We start from the raw sequence: 19796 nt of genomic DNA, 5'->3' as shown, positions 1-19796 counted from the left end.
ACTGGTTCCTCTGTTCCTAATTAGAAGGCGAACTGTACACCTGAGACTCTGGACTGAGCACAAGGAAAAGCTGAGCAGCCATTCTGCATTTCCGGAAAATCCGAGACACTATTTCTCCTTCAACAGTACATCCGCCTGACAGATCAGCAATGCCTAGTTATTATTCATCACTATTTCCCTCCACTGCCCACCTCCAACAGACCAGAGCCCTGAATAAAATGCTCAAGTCCTGTACTTTGGTGTATATTTGGTTCCATACTGAGAAGTTATGCTTTTGATTTCCTCTGAAAGCCCACTTCTTGCCTGCTAAGAAGATAGAAGCTTTAGCAAAGCCATGGGCAAGCCCTTGCAGGCCCTCCAGGCCAGTTTCCCTCACAGGGAGGTCCCCTCAGCTCCCCGGGTCAGCAGCTATTTATAGTCTGGGTCTCGCTACAGGGAGTGGAGAGGGCAGGGGCACTCAGAGAGGTGTGTGTGCCTGTAAGTGGAGAACGCCTGCCTCCAGGCCATCAGCAGTTCTTCCCTGATCCCTCCTGCTCTTGGTCTGTTTTCTCCACACTCTCCTCCGCTCTGACTATTTGGCTTTATCTGGAGGAAGATGGGAGGAGCCGGGCATGATCCCTGAGCCTCCTATGAGCCACGTGTTTGGTCGCAGCCAAAGGAGAGTGAATATCCAACATACATCCCTGGGATTCTAGGAGCTACTTTTTCTGGCATTAGAGTAAAAAAATGTCTTCTGCAGTATGCATCCATCACATCTGTGTTTTCTCTAGAAATGAGTGTGGTTCACCATGAACCACTACAAATTCCACTGATCTTTTAAGGGAAATAAGAAAACACACCACAAATCCGACGTGCTTCTGAGTCAGTTTTACCCTCTTGAAGAAGAATGTCATGTTCCCTTCATATCCACTTACCCCCCTGACCCGTTTTAAGGGGCTCCCATCCCTACCCTCTTAGAAAGTACTGTCCTCCAGACTGGAAGGACATGCTTAGAGTGTCTGCCACAGGTGGCAGAGGGTTTGTACAGCTCACCCCCACTCACTCAACTCACGTCCCTGGTGAGCCAGGGCAGCATGTGAAACAGCTGTCTGGACAAGGAAAGGATGTGCCCTGCGGTCACTGAACGGGGCAGGAGTCAGGCCACAACTTGGCTGCCATCACCCTCCAAAGGACTCACTGCACTGCCAAGGTGTCCTTTCCTTTGGCTAGCATACCCTGGGCCTGGAGTGTGGGCTTCGATGTTCCTCTGACTTACAAGACGAGCGTGCAGTCTCACCAACATGAGATGCTAACAAGGCATTTAGCCAAGATTCAGAAGTTTCCCAGCTCTCTCGACACAGGTGAGACTCTGTGGAGCTCTACATCCAGCAGAAAAAAATATAATCCCAGGTTGTCATTCAGGAAAAGGTGATTTCAGTTATGGAAGAGAAATCTCTCTACCCTGTTGTTCAGGCGCTGAGTTGTGTCCGACTCTTTGTGACCCCATGGACTGCAACACAACAGGCTTCCCTGTCCTTCACCATCTCCTGGAGTTTGCTCAAACTCATGTCCATTGAGTTGATGATGCCATCCAACCATTTCTTCCTCTGCTGCCCTCTTCTCCTCCTTCCCTCAATCTTTCCCAGAATTGGGGTCTTATCTAAATAGGTGGCTCTTCGCATCAGGTGGCCAAGGTATTGGAACTTCAGCTTCAGCATCAGTCCTTCTAATGAATATTTAGGATTGATTTCCTTTAGGATTGACTGGTTTGATCTCCTTGAGGTCCAAGGGACTCTCCACAATTAAAAACAATCAATTCTTTGGCACTCAGCCTTCTTTATACCCTGATAAGCTGATAAAATACTATTTTTAGCTGTGATGGATTATCACCCAATGTCAGTGTCCCAGAACATCCCAAACCCTGTCCTCATTATTTCCTGTACACTCAGAGATCTTACTCATGCACAGCAATTCCTGCATTGATGTCGCTTTGGCCGGCGTTAGGAACACTCAGCCACACAATGATTTTCTCCACATAATTCAAATGCTTTTTAATGCCACACCTTCTGACATCTTTCCTATCATATCTGGTATCACAGGGTGTGGAGAAGCCGTGAGTCAGCCCTCCATAGCTGCCCCACGGAGTTCACATTGGAAGAAAGCTCAGCAACTCTTTAGGCCTTGGAGTGGTGTGGCAGAGACTCACTTAAACAGACTCGGGGGCTGTCACGTCCTGACGATCACCTCGCACTTGGTCCGGAACTGAACTTCCGTGGGGAACACATGGCCCGGCCGGAGGAGGCATCTGGCCCAGAGCGGGAAGTGATGACACAGGGCCTTCAGACTCTGCCTGAGCCGCTGACAGGGCGCGAGGAAGGCCGCGGACCCCACCCCTGCTCACACGGACAGCTGTGACGTCAGCACGCCACGGCCGTGCGTGGGATGTGCCCAAGCGGCCTGCGTGCTGATACCAGCGTCGGCCTGCGTGCTGATACCAGAGTCCGCCTGCGTGCACACACCAGCAAGGCCAGTCGGAATGTGGTTCCGCCCTCTCCAGTCCGTCTGTCCAAATAAAGAGGGAGTGTCTTGTTTGTGGTGAGTATAAAGTAGCTCCGGCAACTGCGGGCCCGGGCCACACCTGTTCCCGACTGCCAGGCCCAGCATGGAGAGTTGGCATGGGGAGACAAGGAGGTCTGGAGTGACCAGCAAGCCCTGAAAAGGAGAGGTTTTGGAATACTTGCCCCCTGGGATGAGAACTCTTCGTTTTGAAAACGTGATCTCTAACCACAGAAAGCTAGATAAATTCGATCTAGTTTAACTCAGTAAATGATTACATGCATGGTTCCATGTTAAATACAGTACAGGAAAATCCTGGCTGCCCCCAAAACCTAGTGATCAGAGCACATTTTCCTAATGTCCCTATAGAATAGTCTGTGAATTTCCATTTCCAACTCTGACAGTATTAATTGCCTATTAAAATATCTGGGGGTGCAAATAGTAGACAACTGAAAGATTTTTAAAGTTTGTCTCTCAATAACACTCAGGCTTATGGATGATTTATTAAAGCCCCATAATTGCTTTAAAAGATGTGTCTCATGGTGGAAATTGCTACTAGACAGTAAGTTTCAGGTATTCCTGAGAACGTTACTTTTACTGTCCAAACTGATGAAAAAAAAAATTTGTAATTTAAAAAATCTCATCCGATGGAATACCTCCTTATGTTCTTAGGAAATAAATGGCCATGCACGAACAGTAAATAATTGGTCTGTGAAGGAAATTAAAAGTCAGATTTGAAGCTTTCTTGTAACTGTCTGGTTGAGTGGCTTTCAGGACCGGGTTCCTGGAACACATTGACTCCTCCCTTTCCCATAAAGTCCTGAGCCAAGAGGACCTCAGCCCCATACCCAATGCAGCCAGAGAGAAAACCTACTGGTCAAATATGAATCAGATGCTTCATCTTTCTTCAGAGTCCTCAACCAAACTAATTCTTTAGATATACAATTTTCTCAAACAAATTATAAAATGAAAAAAAAAATGACCATCAAACACACAAACACACAATTCTCTAATAAGACAAAACTCAGGATCACAGTATCTCTGAGTTTAAAACAATCATGTTGCCCATAATGTAAGTACTGGACATATTCCCTAGGGAATATGCTAGGACATATTCCCTTTATGAAGAAAGGTTTAAAAAGATGGAAAAGCAAAGAAGAAGAAAGAAAGGTTTACACATTTTAGTAGAAGGAGATTATTTCTGGGAAGATCATGGGAAAATATACACCATAACTAGACCTTTGAATGAAATGACAGTAGAGTGTGATTTGGGTGAGAAAATATATTTGATGAAGAAGATGCTCCGTTTTAAGGCATATAAGGGATTCCAGTTTAGTTCAGACACTCAGTCATGTCCGACTCTTTGCGACACCATGGACTTCAGCATGCCAGGCTTCCCTGTCCATCACCAACTCCCTGACACTACTCAAAACTCATGTCTATTGAATCAGTGATGCCATCCAACCACCTCATCCTCTGTTGTCCCCTTCTCTTCCTGCCTTCAATCTTTCCCAGCATCAGAGTCTTTTCCAGTGAGTCAGTTCTTCCCATCAGATGGCCAAAGTATTGGAGTTTCAGCTTCAGCATTTGTCCTTCCAATGAATATTCAGGACTGATTTCCTTTAGGATGCTGGTTGGATCCTAAACTGGTTGGATCTTCTTGCAATCCAAGGGACTCTCGAGAGTCTTCTCCAGTTCAAAAGCATCAATTCTTCAGCACTCAACTTTCTTTATATTCCAACTTTCACATCCATACATGACTACTGGAAAAACCATAGCTTTGACTAAGCTAAGCTAAGCTAAGTCAGTCGTGTCCAACTCTGTGCAACCCCATAGATGGCAGCCCACCAGGCTCCCCTGTCCCTGGGATTCTCCAGGCAAGAACACTGGAGCGGGTTGCCATTTCCTTCTCCAGTGCATGAAAGTGAAAAGTAAAAGTGAAGTCACTTAGTCGTGTCCAACTCTTCGCGACCACATGGACTGCAGCCTACCAGGCTCCTCCATCCATGGGATTTTCCAGGCAAGAGTACTGGAGTGGGTGCCATTGCCTTCTCCGTAGCTTTGACTAGACAGACCTTTGTCAGCAAAGAAATGTCTCTGCTTTTTAATATGCTGTCTAGGTTGGTCATAGCTTTTCTTCCAAGGAGCAAGCATCTTTTAATTTCATGGCTGCAGTCACCATCTGCAGTGATTCTGGAGCCAAGAAAATAAGGTCTCTCACTGTTTCCATTGTTTCCCCATCTATTTGCATCCCTATGAAGTGATGGGACCAGATACCATGATCTTAGTTTTTTGAACATTGAGTTTTAAGCCAACTTTTTCACTTTCCTCTTTCACTTTCATCAAGAGGCTCTTTAGTTCCTCTTCACTTTCTGCCATAAGGGTAGTGTCATCTGCATATCTGAGGTTATTGATATTTCTCCCAGCAATCTTGATTCCAGCTTGTGCTTCATCCACCCCTGCATTTCACATGATGTACTCTGCATACTCCTTGGAAGGAAAGTTATGACCAACCTAGATAGCATATTCAAAGCAAATACATTACTTTGCCAACAAAGGTCCATCTAGTCAAGGCTATGGTTTTTCCAGTAGTCATGTATGGATGTGAGAGTTGGACTATGAAGAAAGCTGAGCGCCGAAGAATGAATGCTTTTGAACTGTGGTGTTGGAGAAGACTCTTGAGAGTCCCTTGGACTGCAAGGAGATCCAACCGGTCCATTCTAAAGAAGATCAGTCCGGGGTGTTCTTTGGAAGGAATGATGCTAAAGCGGAAACTCCAATACTTTGGCCACCTCATGCAAAGAGTTGACTCACTGGAAAAGACTCTGATGCTGGGAGGGATTGGGGGCAGGAGGAGAAGGCGACAACAGAGGATGAGATGGTTGGATGGCATCACCGACTTGATGGACGTGGTTGGTGATGGACAGGGAAGCCTGGCGTACTGTAGTTCATGGCGTCGCAAAGAGTCAGACACAACTGAGCGACTAAACTGAACTGAACTCTGCATATAGATTTCTCAGGTCAGGTGGTCTGGTATTCCCATCTCTTAAAGAATTTTCCACAGTTTGTTGTGATTCACACAGTCAAAGGCTTTGGCGTAATCAATAAAGCAGAAGTAGATTTTTTCCTGGAATTCTCTTTTTTTTCTATGATTCAGTGGATGTTGGCAATTTGACCCCTGATTCTTCTGCCTTTTCTAAATCCAGCTTGAACATCTGGAATTTCATGGTTCACGTACTGTTGAAGCCTGGCTTGGAGAATTTTGAGCATTACTTTGCCAGTATGTGAGATGAGTGCAATTGTGCAGTAGTTTGAGCATTCTTTGGCATTGCCTTTCTTTGGGATTGGAATGAAAACTGACCTTTTCCAGTCCTGTAGCCACTGCTGAGTTTTCCAAATTTGCTGGCATATTGAGTGCAGCACTTTCACAGCATCATCTTTTAGGATTTGAATAAGGGATTCGGTCTAATAGAATTATGAGGTATAGAGTTATTTTTCTATTTGTACTATGATCATTTCAGTGGGACTTAGAAGGACTGGTGGACTTTCCTGGTGGCTCAGATGGTAAAGTGTCTGCCTACAATGCAGGAGACCTGGGTTCGATCCCTGTGTCAGGAAGATGCTCTGGAGAAGGAAATGGCAACCCATTCCAGTACTCTTACCTGGAAAATCCCATGGACAGAGGAACCTGGTAGGCCACAGTCCATGGGGTTGCAAAGAGTCAGACACGACTGAGCGACTTCCCTTAGAAGGACTAGTTGGAAAGCTGACTATTTTAGTTTAAAATAACTATTTTATTTTAAATGCAGGTTTTACAGAGAAGGTGCTTAGATAACACATATGAACCACAGTTATGAAAATGGAATGATGATGTTGTAGAAAAAATTGATTTTCAGCTGAGATAAACAAATCATGAGGATTTGTAATATCATAACAGGCTATCTTCTTAGGAACACACAAGAGGCTTCACATACATCCAGATGTTATAGACAGATGTGTTGTGACTCCCATTTTACAGGTGGAACTTTAACAGGACAAGGGAGATTAAAAGGCTCTTACAGCAGAGCTTCCCTGCCTATTGTCTTCATTCACAGAACCTGGATACAATGAGCAAATGGAAAACACAAAGTCCCTGGAAAAGTGTGTGCCGCCCAGGCCGCACTCAGGAAATACTGTATGTGCATATTAGCATATTACTAACTCCTAGAAGTCTCACCTGTGAAACCAGAACTGGAGAATACAAAGACGTATTCCACGGCTAGAAATCACAGCCTTCACGCTGGACGTACCTGCGGCAATGTAGGCGCCTCCCCCGGCTTTGTAGAGAAGGTGGCTGGTGAAGGGTGCTGCGCAGATGATCAGAAAGCTTGCAGTCACCACGGCGACCACCCCCAGAAGCATCAGGACTGCCCAGAAGCCGCGGTAAACTGCAGGTCCCAGGAGAAAAGGAGAAGTCAGGCACGCTTAGATCGTGAACATGGCAGACGGTCGCACAGTAAGTTTCTCTCTTCTCTGTGTTTCTAATTTCAGCCCCAGCACTGCTGGGCAGCCTCCCAGGCTGTGGTCCTGAGTTATCTTTGAAACGAAGCCTCACCAGATGACTTTGGATTCAATGATGCCGGACTTCTATCAACACAAGCTTGGTATTTACACCACGCACAAGCTTAATATACTCTGGGAGCTCTTTTTCTGACCAGCTTATCCATTTAGAAATGGGAACACTCAGAGTTCTAGAAAGACTCCTCTTGAGCAAATTCCCAGATGGGTCACACACAGGAGTTTACACCAAATGGACAAAGACATGAAAACGCATTCACATCCACAAACACTGCCTCTTACTTCCTGCCAAGATGATGCTTGTACTGCAGTGATCCCTGAGAAGCTGGTAACAGTCCCCCCAGTTTCCTAACAAAATAGTGGGCTCTTATTTAGATTGTGACTCTATTGGAAAATAGTCTTAAGGTAATAAAAATGACAAGTAAAGCCAAAAAATAAAAAGGTTTGTATAGACTGAGATTTAAAATAAGATATTTTTAAGACTCACTACTTTCTATTAATATTTGTTCTTAGAAAGATTTAAAATGAAAAGTTATAATGGTCTCTTAGTCAAGGGTCAGTAAGTCTGAATTAATGGATGCAGCTGGTGATAAATAAATAGTAGATTTGGTGACATATAGTAATCGAATAAAGAGGAATTCTAATGATCATTTTTGAGTGGGATCATTACTGATCCACTAAACAAATTCATCATTTCCCAAAGGCTAAAACACAAAAACAAATTCCTACATGTGTAAATGAGGGAAAGCGTAGCACCACATACTGGGGAAATTATACTTTTTTTATGAAAATACAGAAACTTCCCAAGAAAGTAAAGAATGATTTTTCTCAACAAGCCCACCTGGCCAAAAAAAAAAATACATATATATATATATATATATATATATATAAATCAACTGGAATCTTTAAGAGGAAAGAAGATGGGAAGATGGAATATTGAGGAGAGGAGCCACTGCAGTTAAACAGGAAAAGGAAGTTTACATTTTGTGTGAGTAACTGGGTTTTGAAGGCAAGAACACAAGGGCAGGCTTTCACCTCACACGCCGATGTGTCTCGTGGGGCACGCTGCTGAGTTGACTGTGTAAGGAGGCACTCTGTGGTTGTATTCCAGCTCTTCGGGGCACAGAGCAGGAAAGTACTGGTCGACTTGACTGTAGGAAGTAAGACGGAAGGCTCTGAGACAAACCTTTGCCTTCCCTGTCCGACCAGAGTTACTAGGTAACAGAGGAGCCTCACAGCTTACACTTTCATGCACCTCATTTACTGCACTATTAGGAGGTGGTTCGGTGGCAAGCGGGGTGTAAATGTCAATAAGCGGTGGTCCGGGAAAAGTGGAGCATGGCAAATTATAAAGCATAGTACAGTAGAGAAACACAGCTTTTGGAATCAGAATGACTTGAGTATTCACCACTTACAGTTACTTAAACTTAGGTGTTAGTCACCCCACATCCTGTCCAGTGAGCTCAGGAAGTTAGTGACCCATAGGACACGTTCTGTACACACACAAAAACAATAATTTGTGGACCTAGCTTGACCATGCAGAGACAAGAATACTCGCCTGCTCAACCTTGAGGAGGAACTGCTGATGGAAGCATGACATCTATTCAAGAAAAACAAAGAAGCTCTTCTCCCCCTCCCCGCTTCTCCTTTGATTATGAAACTGTAGCCCAGTAAGTTCCAGGGTACTGCATTTCTCACTTGTCTGCTTATAAAGCTCACAACTAACCTATTCTAAGAAATCACTTCTTATCTGTCACTTTGCCTCTTGCTGAACTCTTTTCTGCACTGAGACTGAGTGCTCTGGGTACCGGAGCTCTTTGGAGCCCCTAAAATGACTCCTAACGATATCAGAGGGACTGCGAGAGAGAAAGCATCTGGTGAGGGTGAGAGCAAAAGAGAGCCAGAGGGAAATGGGGGGTAAATGCCCCCAGGAACTGCTGACCCTGAGACCTGCTACCTCCTGCCCTGGTTTGCTCTAGCACAACCGCCTGACTTTGGATTCTCAGTCCCTGGGAAAATGCAGGAGCAACAGACTGGTACTTCTTGGGGTCGTGGCTACCCAGAGAGTTGTGACCATACAGACACAGCTTCCAAGTGAACTTCCTTAGGGCAATCACCACAGCCTTTATTTCTGCCCCCGCTTCAGTGTTCCGAAGTGCGCAACTCTCAGCCTATTTCAGAATTTCTTGGAACTTCCTGTTTCTTAGCTAATTATATTACCTAGTTTGCATATGTGGCACACTTTGATTCCAGAATGGAAATGTTTGGTTGTAATGAAGAATCATCTCGGAATTGTGTAGTTCCTTCACTGTCTGAAGTAAAACTGAGGCAATCCGAGAATTTTCAACATGAAGTGAATTACACTGCATGTGTTTTGAGCGATTACTAGCTGTGTGACTCCGATAGAACACAGTTTTCTAAACCAGAAAGCACTATCCTTCAAATAAGTTTATAGGGAGGATTGAAAACATACATGAAAAGTAGTTACATGCAGTAAAGAATCAAAAATATTTGTTCCTACTATTATTTTTACATGCTTTGTCATAAAATGCTCTTATGAACAATGTAGTTAGTATTTAAAAGATATCTATTAACCTCATGGATCTAGGATAGGGTAAGCTTTCAGTTCTAGTACATAGACACTAAAAAGTTTAAAGAATGTTCTTGTTTGGTTAGTGATTTATATATTGTTTAAGACTCCTGCTGCTGCTGCTAAATCGCTTCAGTCATGTCCAACTCTTCGCGACCCCATGGATTGCAGCCCACCAGGCTCCTCCGTCCATGGGATTTTCCAGGCAAGAGTACTGGAGTGGGGTGTCATTGCCTTTTCCGGTTTAAGACTCCTAGATCTTGAATGTATCTCTGAGAATACTTAATCTGTTTCCTTGTTCTTAATATGAGCCCATAAAAACTGCAAGTTCTGTCTCTGAAAGCTCTGAACTGTGCCAAGTGAAAACATCTCTAAAAATCCATTTCTACCATTAAACACAATTCAAAGCTCAACTTAAATGATATTGAATTTCTATTAATTCCTTAGAACATGAAGCAAGATATACAATATGAATAGATTTACATGTAATCTACATCATCACAATTGGGATTAATTAAAGGAAAGCCTCATCTGAATCAATCTGTGAGAGGCCAGAACTAACTACTATATTCAAAGAAATGAAGTTCTGTTAATTCTAAATGAATTGGTGAACAAACCTAACAAAGTGGTCCTTGGTTGGGTGTTGTAATGAGGAGGAGGATGAATAATTAACAACAGACGTTGTTGTTAAATAACTAACAACAGACGTTACAGAAATGGTTCTCCTGAAGTACTCAGTTTATTTTCCTAAATCGATTAAACTTTCACACTTACAGTATTACTTTCACGGGCTTCCCTGGTGGTTCAGATGGTAAAGAATCCACTTGCTAGTGCAGGAGACTCAGGTTTAATCCCTGGGTCGGGAAGATCCCCTGGAGAAGGAAATGGCAACCCACTCCAGTATTCTTGCCTGGAGAATCCCAGGGACAGAGGAGCCTGGCGGGCTACTGTCCATTGGGCCGCAAAGAGTCGGACACGACTGAGCAACTTAACACACACACATCATTCCTGTAGATGGACAGCAAATGAACTGGCAGAAGAAAGGACAGACCAAGGCAAACAAGTGAAGCAGTTACTACAGCCTCCAGGTGGGGGCTGCGGCTGGGTGGGGACAGGGGAGGGCGGCAGAGGTACCCTGAGCTTTAGTGATTCTGCTGTTGGGGCGGTGAGAGTCCAGCAGGACAAAGGCTGTCTTTATGGCCGTGGTCTGTACCCCACACAGGCTGTTCAGTTAAGGTACCAAGACACCTCGACTGGGTTTTGTAATATTTTAATTTACACAACAAACCCTCTTGCATACAGAGTGCAGAGAGGGGAAAGTCAACCCAAATGATCAGGATTCCAAATCTATAGTGTTTTGATTAATTATTCTGTTGTGTCTATAAAAATGTAAATATTGTCTTTGCAGTTTCAACATAAACTTTAGTGGTGTTCATTTTCCAAAGCTTGCGGTCTTGCCTCAGACACCTCACGAAGCTAGTTCAGAAAGCCAGTCCTGTGTTTCGACACATCCTGGAGCACAGACAGTGTGAAGTTGCTATAAGCCGTTCTCAACAAGCCAAAAAAAAGCACTGCCACCCCCTCCCCATCCTCGTCGGCAAATGAGGGCCCGCGGCATATGCTGCGGTAGCTTCGGGCAAGCCGCTTCTGCTGCTCAGGCCAGCAAGCCGGCCCTGCATCTCCACACACCACTTGCCTTGGCGACGTCGGGCGGGTCTAAAAATACAGAGACTCGGGCACAGGAGCGGAAAGACAGGCTGCCCGGTGCGGCTGTGTCTGAGCGCCACAGTGGAGGACGTGCCAAGTCACGTGCTCTGCCCAGGCCGTGGATTTTCAGGACAAAGAGAACACTGAGAGGCCCGACAGTGTATTTACTTTCCTCTTGTAAACCTGGCTGCGAAGGAATAGCTGAGAGGCAGAAGGTGCCTCGGAGGGCGGGGCCCCTGCCACCCCGCTGGCAGCGGCTGTGACCTTGGGAAAGGCCCCGACGCCAACGCTGAGGAGCGTGGCTTCTCTCACCAGGAGAGCTGGGGCACACCCACGGTCGCTAGTCACTGTCTGGGCTGCCCTTCTGGCATCCTCAAGGTGGTGGTAGGGAGGAAGCCAAGGTTCTCAAAAGCCAGGTGAAGGACATCAGAACAAGCCACCCCCACACATGCCAGGCTGGTACCAAGGTTACTGTGAGCTGGGGTCAAGTGGGAGCCAATGCACACAGAATCAACACACACTTGCAGGAATTTTCCTTCTCTGACGGGAGGAAGGAGAAACTTCGGAGAAATGAGGAGGTGTTTTATGGTCACGAAAAAGATATGCAAGTCAGCATAACGATGGGTCTTCAGACAAACCTACCAAAACAACCCATCTCTTCCGTTAGTTTCTCTCATATATTTCTCCTGGTCACTTTCCCACAATTTACAACCCAGGCTCAAATTTCTTTTTCCTTTGTCTTGTCACATCTCCACGTTCATCACTCTGCTAAAAAGATATGTAAGTTTCCAGGCCTACCAGCTTCTTCAGGTCTCGCCTTTCTACGCAGGCCTCCGTGCCCACATGTAATCGTCAAGCTTTCCTCTGTCAATCTGTCTTTTCTGTCTCTATAATGTGATAACACTGACAGCCATCCCACCACGCCCTTAAGAAGACTGAAAAAGCTAATGCACGTCAGCGTGGAGAGGAGCCTGGCCTGACACTCTGTCAGAGTTCCCGAAGCCTGCCCATCACTGGACAGCACTCTGCACTGTCCTTCTTTACAGTCCCACATCCACTGCTGGCCGGGGCCCTCCTGCAGGGCAAAGACTCAGTCTGGCCCATCTTTCCTACTCTAGGGAAAGCTTTATACCTGACACGCAATGGACGCTCAACAAAATGCGAATAAGCGGATGATTGCTAACTTATCACTCAGGCCCCACTGAAATCTCAATATATACAGTCAAGGTTGGTGAGATATTTAATGACCGTGGGAAAGAATGAAGCACACTCATTCACAATGGCAACCACTCGATGGTCTTGGCCTCTGATCACGATGACTGGAGGGGGCCATTATCACTGGAATCACTACTAGGGAGAAGCGGGCACAAGAAGAGAAGAGCTGAGCAATCAAGTGGGGAGATGTGAACACCTAGATGCTAGGAGCACCAAGGACTGTGTCACTGTCCTTCCTACACTCCTCAACACCCAGGGCACAGAAATGATCAAGAACACCGGGAACTTCTGTAGGTGACCCTGCCGAACTCTAACAATGCCAGCAGAGAGACAGATTTCCTCATTAATGGATTCCCTCTTAAAAAGTCAGGTCTACTCCTGAGAAGACCTGCTGTCCTTCATATTGAGCCAGAAAAGGAACAATCTTAGGATCCCTTTATTCACATACTTTTAAAACATTAAATATGAACCTGTTTACCCAAAGCTTTGGGCAGACAATTGAAAATAAGTATAGCAAATCCTTGCTTACTTGATGGTGAATATTCTGTTGTAAGTTTCTTAGGACCCCTGAGCCCATATCTTTCAGATGATTTGCCTCCAAAAATCTGTAATACCCTAGACACACATTTCTCTGAGGAATTTTATGGGCTTTTGTCACAACTGTACATCCAGGAATCTTTCTCTAAGGGAGTTGACTCAAAAGTAGTTTCTCTACTTCTTTCTAAGAAAAGTTAGTTTAGGAATTGCACAGCACTAAAATGATTTGATATTTCTCCTCTATTTTTATCATAAAATACCAACAAAAGAAGCGATTAACAATTGAATTAAATTCCACTTTTTCTGTCACCCACGCTCAAACCCGGACTAAGAAATCTACTGTGTACCGGGCACTGTGCTAGGTAAGTACATACTGGTGGTGTGCCATGAAAAATGTCCAACATGTGCCACCAAGCAGTCTCCTGGGAGTGAAAGCCACAGTCAGATGACTGCAGCTGTGCCAAGTGCAAGGCAGGATCCCGTGGTATACCGCCCAGGAATAAACAAGGGCACGCGACCCAGTCTCGGCATATGACAGAAGGTTCCTTGGAGGAAGTGCCTCTTAAACGGGAGAGCAGGAATACAAGACATGGAGGCAGAGAGCAGAAAGCATGAACAAAAATCAAGGAAGAAAGTGCTGTGTGCAGGGAGCTTAGAGGGAAAGTGCTGGGGAAGTGGTGAGAGAGAGAGACGGCAGGAGGGAGGTCACAAGTGTCCTTGTAGAACACGGCTGTTCACCAGGAGAACACTTCGGCCCATGTTACATGAAACTTTCCCTACAAACAATACAAAAGATCATTGACAAACTTAAATTAAAACAGGTGTTTTATCCATCAGATCAGTCGCTCAGTCGTGTCCAACTCTTTGCGACCCCATGAATCACAGCACACCAGGCCTCCCTGTCCATCACCAACTCCCGGAGTTCACTGAGACTCACGTCCATCGAGTCAGTGATGCCATCCAGCCATCTCATCCTCTGTAGTTTTAATCTATCAATAATCACACCATTGGCAAAAAGTTTGCGGTCTGGTTTTGCGGGGGGGCGGGGGGGGGGCGTTGTTCAGAGAGAAAGAGAAACAAAGGCGGTAAAACACAAACTCCCTTCTCTTTATTTTATAATTTACATTTTCTTGATTTTTTTAAAAGAGTAAAATACTTAGAGATTAAGGCACCCCAAAAGGTCTAACAATACTTCATGGAAACTAGCCTGTCTTATGAGTAAAATGTAATGGCGAGAGCCCTTATCAAGCACCTGTAATAACAAAAGGGAGTTTAAAAGTTTCTAGGAAGAAAATAAAGGAATAGAGTTGAGAGCGCCCGTTGGCTACTGCGGTGGGAGGGCCCTGAAAGCAAGCAGGGGCCGGTCCCCATCAGCGAACACCTTGGAAGAGTAGCTGGCCAACTTGGAACCCAGACCTGCACGGTTTGGGATGTGAACCCGCAAGGGAGGAGTGCTAGCTCGCAGGTGTGAAATGACTATCTCCTGGGGACAGACAAGATGGCTTGTGTCCCTGGCAGGGGAAGCCTGCCTCATTCACTCCAAAACAAACTCTCACACTTTGCTTATTCACCAACAGACTGAGAGTCACAATTTCTCCACTGGTCTTCACTGTTCAAAGTCAGCATTCACCAAGGATCTAAACCCCTCTCCCCATCTCTCAGTGACTAGGCCTCTTCTAGGGTTCAGTCTGAAGGAACGGGGCAGAAATGCCTATTGGCTCCCCTGAGTCTTCTCCGACTTATCATCTATTTGCTACGTGCTTTGAGAAGTGATCACTATCCAGCCTCCCTGGTTTTCTGTTTGTTTCCTGATGATAAAAAAAGGTAGACCAGCAGTCTCAGGAGTCACTTCCAACTTCCCTGGTTAGAGTTTCAACAAGTGAATAGTCAATATTTCCCTTTGATAATGAACTGCATAGACTGAACTTCCAACTCTTCACTAGAGAAGACCAGCCTTCTGAAACTGCACATTTTAGGCAGAAAACCATTGAAAAGATCAAACACAGCATTCCCATAGCTACTTTGTACATGGTGTAGTGGGGGATCTGGTCTTATTTATTTATTTTCAGTGATAAGATACATCTTTGGAAGACTTCCCTCTGGAGCTCCTCAACGCAGCAAGCGATGAGAGCAAATGCCCTTCATATTGTGTTGCAACAGCTGTTGCTTTGGGAACAAGTGAACACTTTGCTTTCCATAAGATGTGTCACTTCCCTTAACAACACTAGATCAATGCTCTGTCATGGCCACATGCAGTCTTGGATCAATGAATCTGAGTCCTAGACAAAGCACTTTATAAAAATCAGTCATGTTTTAAAATAACTACATTTAAAAATCACTTGAGTTTTATTTCTATAACCCCAAACTTGTTTGTAAAGAGCAATAAACAGTAAAAAAGAAAAGAAAAAAACTCACATTGAGTCACCATACCAAAACTAAATATAGTAGAACTCACCAATTCTCTCCTAAATAACAAATAGATTTTGTTTTAAACTATATATTGCTCGTTAGAAAAATAAGGCATAATTTCCCTTACAGTGTTATCAAGAAGGCGACTATGGAAATGGAGGCAGCTCACTGCAGAGCTGAACTCTGAGTTGAGAAACCCAAATGCTCTCGGTTTCCTTGGCTTTGAAAAGGCAGCAATGAATTCTACTTACTTATGGTCTCAGGATCCAGGGAGGCAGTATTTGTAAAATAAAGTAGGTGGGTTTGTTCAATGACTGCACGTAATAGGAGCTTGTCACAGGAAATGGAACAAGTCATTTTGTTGTGATAGTAAAGATTTTTATATTTTTCTTCTTATATATTTGTCAGTAGATTAGTAGGTATTAATACGCAGAAACAAAACATATGGATATCAGTGAACAACTTTGAAGCAATGATGATGGTGTCTTTGAGCAATTAACAGCTGCAATAATTGATAAACTCACTGAATCTAATTAATCCCTCATGTCAGCACTGAAATTTATCAAGCAAGACTTACATGTATCATTCATATGCTTTCATTTAAAGGTAAAAGAAAGAAAAGAGAGATTACACAAAACGTGATGTATGTGTTAAAGGGGATATAAGGGTTGTGAGCCTGAGAAGAAATAAATCTAGATTGCAAAACACGAGGTCAAGTTGTTGTGGACAGCCTGCTCAATTCAAGGGTCAGACCTCCATCCACACCTCACTCTACTTTCAGGCAGCACTTGGCCAAGCGTATCACTCTCACTCTCCAAATGGTCTTATTTTTCTTCATGGTTTAAATACACCCCCAAGCAATGTCTCCCAAATGCACACTTTCTGCCCAAAGGGCCACTTTTAACTCCAAACTCTGGAACCCCAAAGCCTACATAATATCTCCACTAGGTGTCCTGAATTCAACATGTCCAAACACTACCCAAGCTTCCTCTTAGCAATCTATCTCACCCTTCCCCATCACTAAAAATAACAGCTTCATCCCTCCAGTTGCTAAGAAAGTGTCCTCATTCACTCTGCTCTTTCCCTCACACCTCACACCAGGCCATCAGTGAAGTGAATCCGGTCAGCTGTGCCTTTGGAATGTAACTAGATAAAGTGAACTTCTGCTTCCAGGAAGATGAAGCACACGTACCTTCCCCTATTGCTTCTTTTAGTCACCACGAAAATCCCTGGTGATCATCTATGAAACAAACAGAAGAGGCAGAAAGACGGGAGAGAAGAAGAAGGCCGACAGGGAAACCTGGAGTCCAAGGAATGATGTGATGGTGAGTTCAGGTTTTCTTTTCGCTCATTCATCCAATACTTAGAGCACAGGGAGCCAGCAACTGGGAAACAGCAAGGGCCACAGCAGCAGACCAGCCCTCTGCTAGGGTTGTGGCAAAGAAGGAAGGGAGGCGAGGCTTTTATCACCACCAGGCAGTAACATTCACCGCATGTGGAAAAGCAAGCAACCCAGAAATGCCAACAATCACAGTCAAAAAACTTTCCAACAAAAATAGTTTGCTTTGATCCCTGGGTTGGGAAGATCCCCTGAAGAAGGAAATGGCAATCCACTCCAGTATTCTTGCCTGGGAAATCCCATGGACAGAGGAGCCTGGTGGGCTACAGTCCATGGGGTCACAAAAGAGTGGGACACGACTAAGCAACTAAACCACCACCACCACCAAAGAACCAGGTAAGGGACTGCCTATCAAAGCAAGAAACTTTCGGAAAATAACCACTTGACACAAGTCAAACACCACAGAGGACTTCTCTGATGGTTCAGTGGTTAAGAATCCTCCTGCCAATGCAGGGGACATGGGTGCAATCCCTGGTCCAGGAAGATTCCACATGGCACCCGTTTACCACAACTACTGAGTCTGCACCCCAGAACCCACAAGCCACAAGTACTGACCCCATGTGCTGCAACTATTAAAGCCCACGCACCCTAAAGCCCGTGCTCTGCAACAAGAGAAGCCACCACAGTGAGAAGCCTGCACACCACAACTAGAAAATAGCAGTCCGCTTGAGGCAACTAGAGAAAGCCCAAGCGCAGCAATGAAGGGCCAGTGCAGTCAAAAATAAAATAATTTCTTTAAAAAAAAACACAGAATAAAATGTTGGCCCCAACCCCACTCTGATCAGCAAAGACCCAGAGGGGAACCTAGTTTTTGACTCCTGAGAAGCTGTAGTAAGGTACCCTCTCCCCTCCACTCACATGCAAGGATGTAGAAGACAAAGCTGAATGTGGGGTCAAGACTTTGATTTCCGTGGAGTAAATGGGGCCACCATTCACAGTGAAAGTGGAGACCACGTCGGGACCCCTGCAACGTGGAAATTAGATATCCCTCCCCCTGGGGCGATACGAGAGGAGGCCAGTGGAGATTTAGGACTTTTCCCACCAACCACAGTAATGAGGCCTCCTTTGCAAACCTATCATGTAAGTGGAAATCATGGTTAAAGTTGTAATGATTCAGTCCTGCCCCTCCTGGTCAGGATGGCATCAACAGAAGCATAGTGGGAAGCCAGAACTTTCACTATGCCCCAGAAGTACCAAGGAGGGCTCCTCCTTATGTCAACACAGTCTAAATGGGGAACCTGAAATTCCATCCCACCCGATTTTATTGAGGCAGTGCCCACCCCTCCCCTGCAGGAGCAGTGTCAAAAAAGCCAAAAAAAAAAAAAACAAACAGACGATCTCGCATTTACTAACATAATATGTCCAAATCCCTGGCTTCATTTTTTTTTTCATAATTCTTTTTTATTTTTTAAATTGTGAAAATACGATGACACATTTATAGGAGATTTGGAAAATACAGAACAAAGTTACATAGAGTTTCACTATATATTACAATTGTTTTAAGTAGATAAATTAAGATTTCTTAGTTGGAGTTTCAATATCAAACTCTCAGAAGTTAACTGAATGAATGTACAGAGAAGTAGAAGAATATAGTATACCTGAAGAGCATTATGAACCAATTTGACATAATTAAGATTTATACAATTTTCATACAACAGTAGGATACAAATTCTATTCAAGTTTCCATAGACTTTAAACTAGGAGACACTGGAATATATCCAGAGACTTAAGACCAGGTGAAACAGACATTTAATTTCCAAATACATGGGACTTTTTAAAAGTATCTTTGATGTTAATCTCTCATTTAAATGCTTTCTTCTCTGCAATCACCCTCTGTGTTTTTTCAGTCTTCTAACTTTATTAGGTTTTCAATGGCTAAGTCAAAGATCTGGCTTCACTTTTAAATGAGGTCCTACCAAGAACCAGAAAAATCTCAACTTCAATGGAAAAGATCACTCAGTAGATGGCAATGAAGACAGAGATGTTAGAATTATCTAAGAAGGACTTTGAGCGACTTATGATAAAAATGCCTCAAAGAGTAAACATGTACATGCTTGACCCAAATTGAAGAGAAAACAAAAGTTACTGGCAAATAAATGAAAGATATAAAAAAGAACCAAAAGGAAAATTTAGAAATGAAAAATATAGTAGCCCCAAATAAAAATGCAGTGGATGATCTAGACAGTCAAATGGCGCAGAGAAGAGATATACTCTAAAAAAAACTCCAGATAATTCTAACGGAATGAAATTTTTAAAAATCCAAGTAACCCTTAGAAAGGCAAGGTAAAGAAAAGAGAAATGAAAAACAGAGAGAACAAACAGAAAATGAAAATTAAAATGACAGGCTTAAGATCAGTAAGAACGTTAAGTAAAAATAGTATGAAAAACAGTAGAAATGTTAGTCGCTCAGTCATTCTAACTCTTGCAGCCCCATGGACTAGCCTGCCAGGCTCCTCTGTTCATAGAATTCCCCAGGCAAGGATACTGGAGTGGGTTGCCATTCCCTTCTCTGGTGGAACTTCCCGATCCAGGGATCAAACCCGGGTCTCCTAAGTTGCAGGCAGATTCTTTACCATCTGAGCCACCAAGGAAGCCCCATACACTGTAAGTGTGGACTTTGCCTTAATGTGTATGTACATAGCAACAGAGTATTAGACTATGCGGGGCAAAAACTGATAGAACTTAAAAGAGAAGAGGATAAGAAAGATACACTGTTAAATTGGGAGACTTAAACACCTCTCTATCAGAATGGACAGATCCATCTGGCAGAAAATCAGAAAGGACACAGCCAGGCTCAACAAGGTCATCAATCAACTGGATACACAGTTGAAACCCTGGAACAACATG

The 19796-nt window shown here is 44.2% G+C and overlaps 1 protein-coding gene across 2 annotated transcripts in view; it reads right to left on the bottom strand.

The window, feature by feature from the left end:
- The window catches only part of TMEM182 (transmembrane protein 182), a 60682-nt gene that overhangs the window by 12714 nt on the left and 28172 nt on the right, over window positions 1–19796 (bottom strand). For both annotated transcript variants that reach the window (XM_070798388.1, XM_019969842.2), the window contains exon 4: window positions 6825–6962. In XM_070798388.1, the coding sequence (XP_070654489.1) occupies window positions 6825–6962 (138 nt within the window). The remainder of the gene's footprint in view (window positions 1–6824; window positions 6963–19796) is intronic.

This window comes from Bos indicus, chromosome 11, assembly GCF_029378745.1.
Source record: "Bos indicus isolate NIAB-ARS_2022 breed Sahiwal x Tharparkar chromosome 11, NIAB-ARS_B.indTharparkar_mat_pri_1.0, whole genome shotgun sequence".
Lineage (NCBI taxonomy): Eukaryota > Metazoa > Chordata > Mammalia > Artiodactyla > Bovidae > Bos > Bos indicus.
The sequence above is the reverse complement of the archived record's forward strand: the minus strand, read 5'-3'. Positions and strand labels throughout refer to the sequence as shown.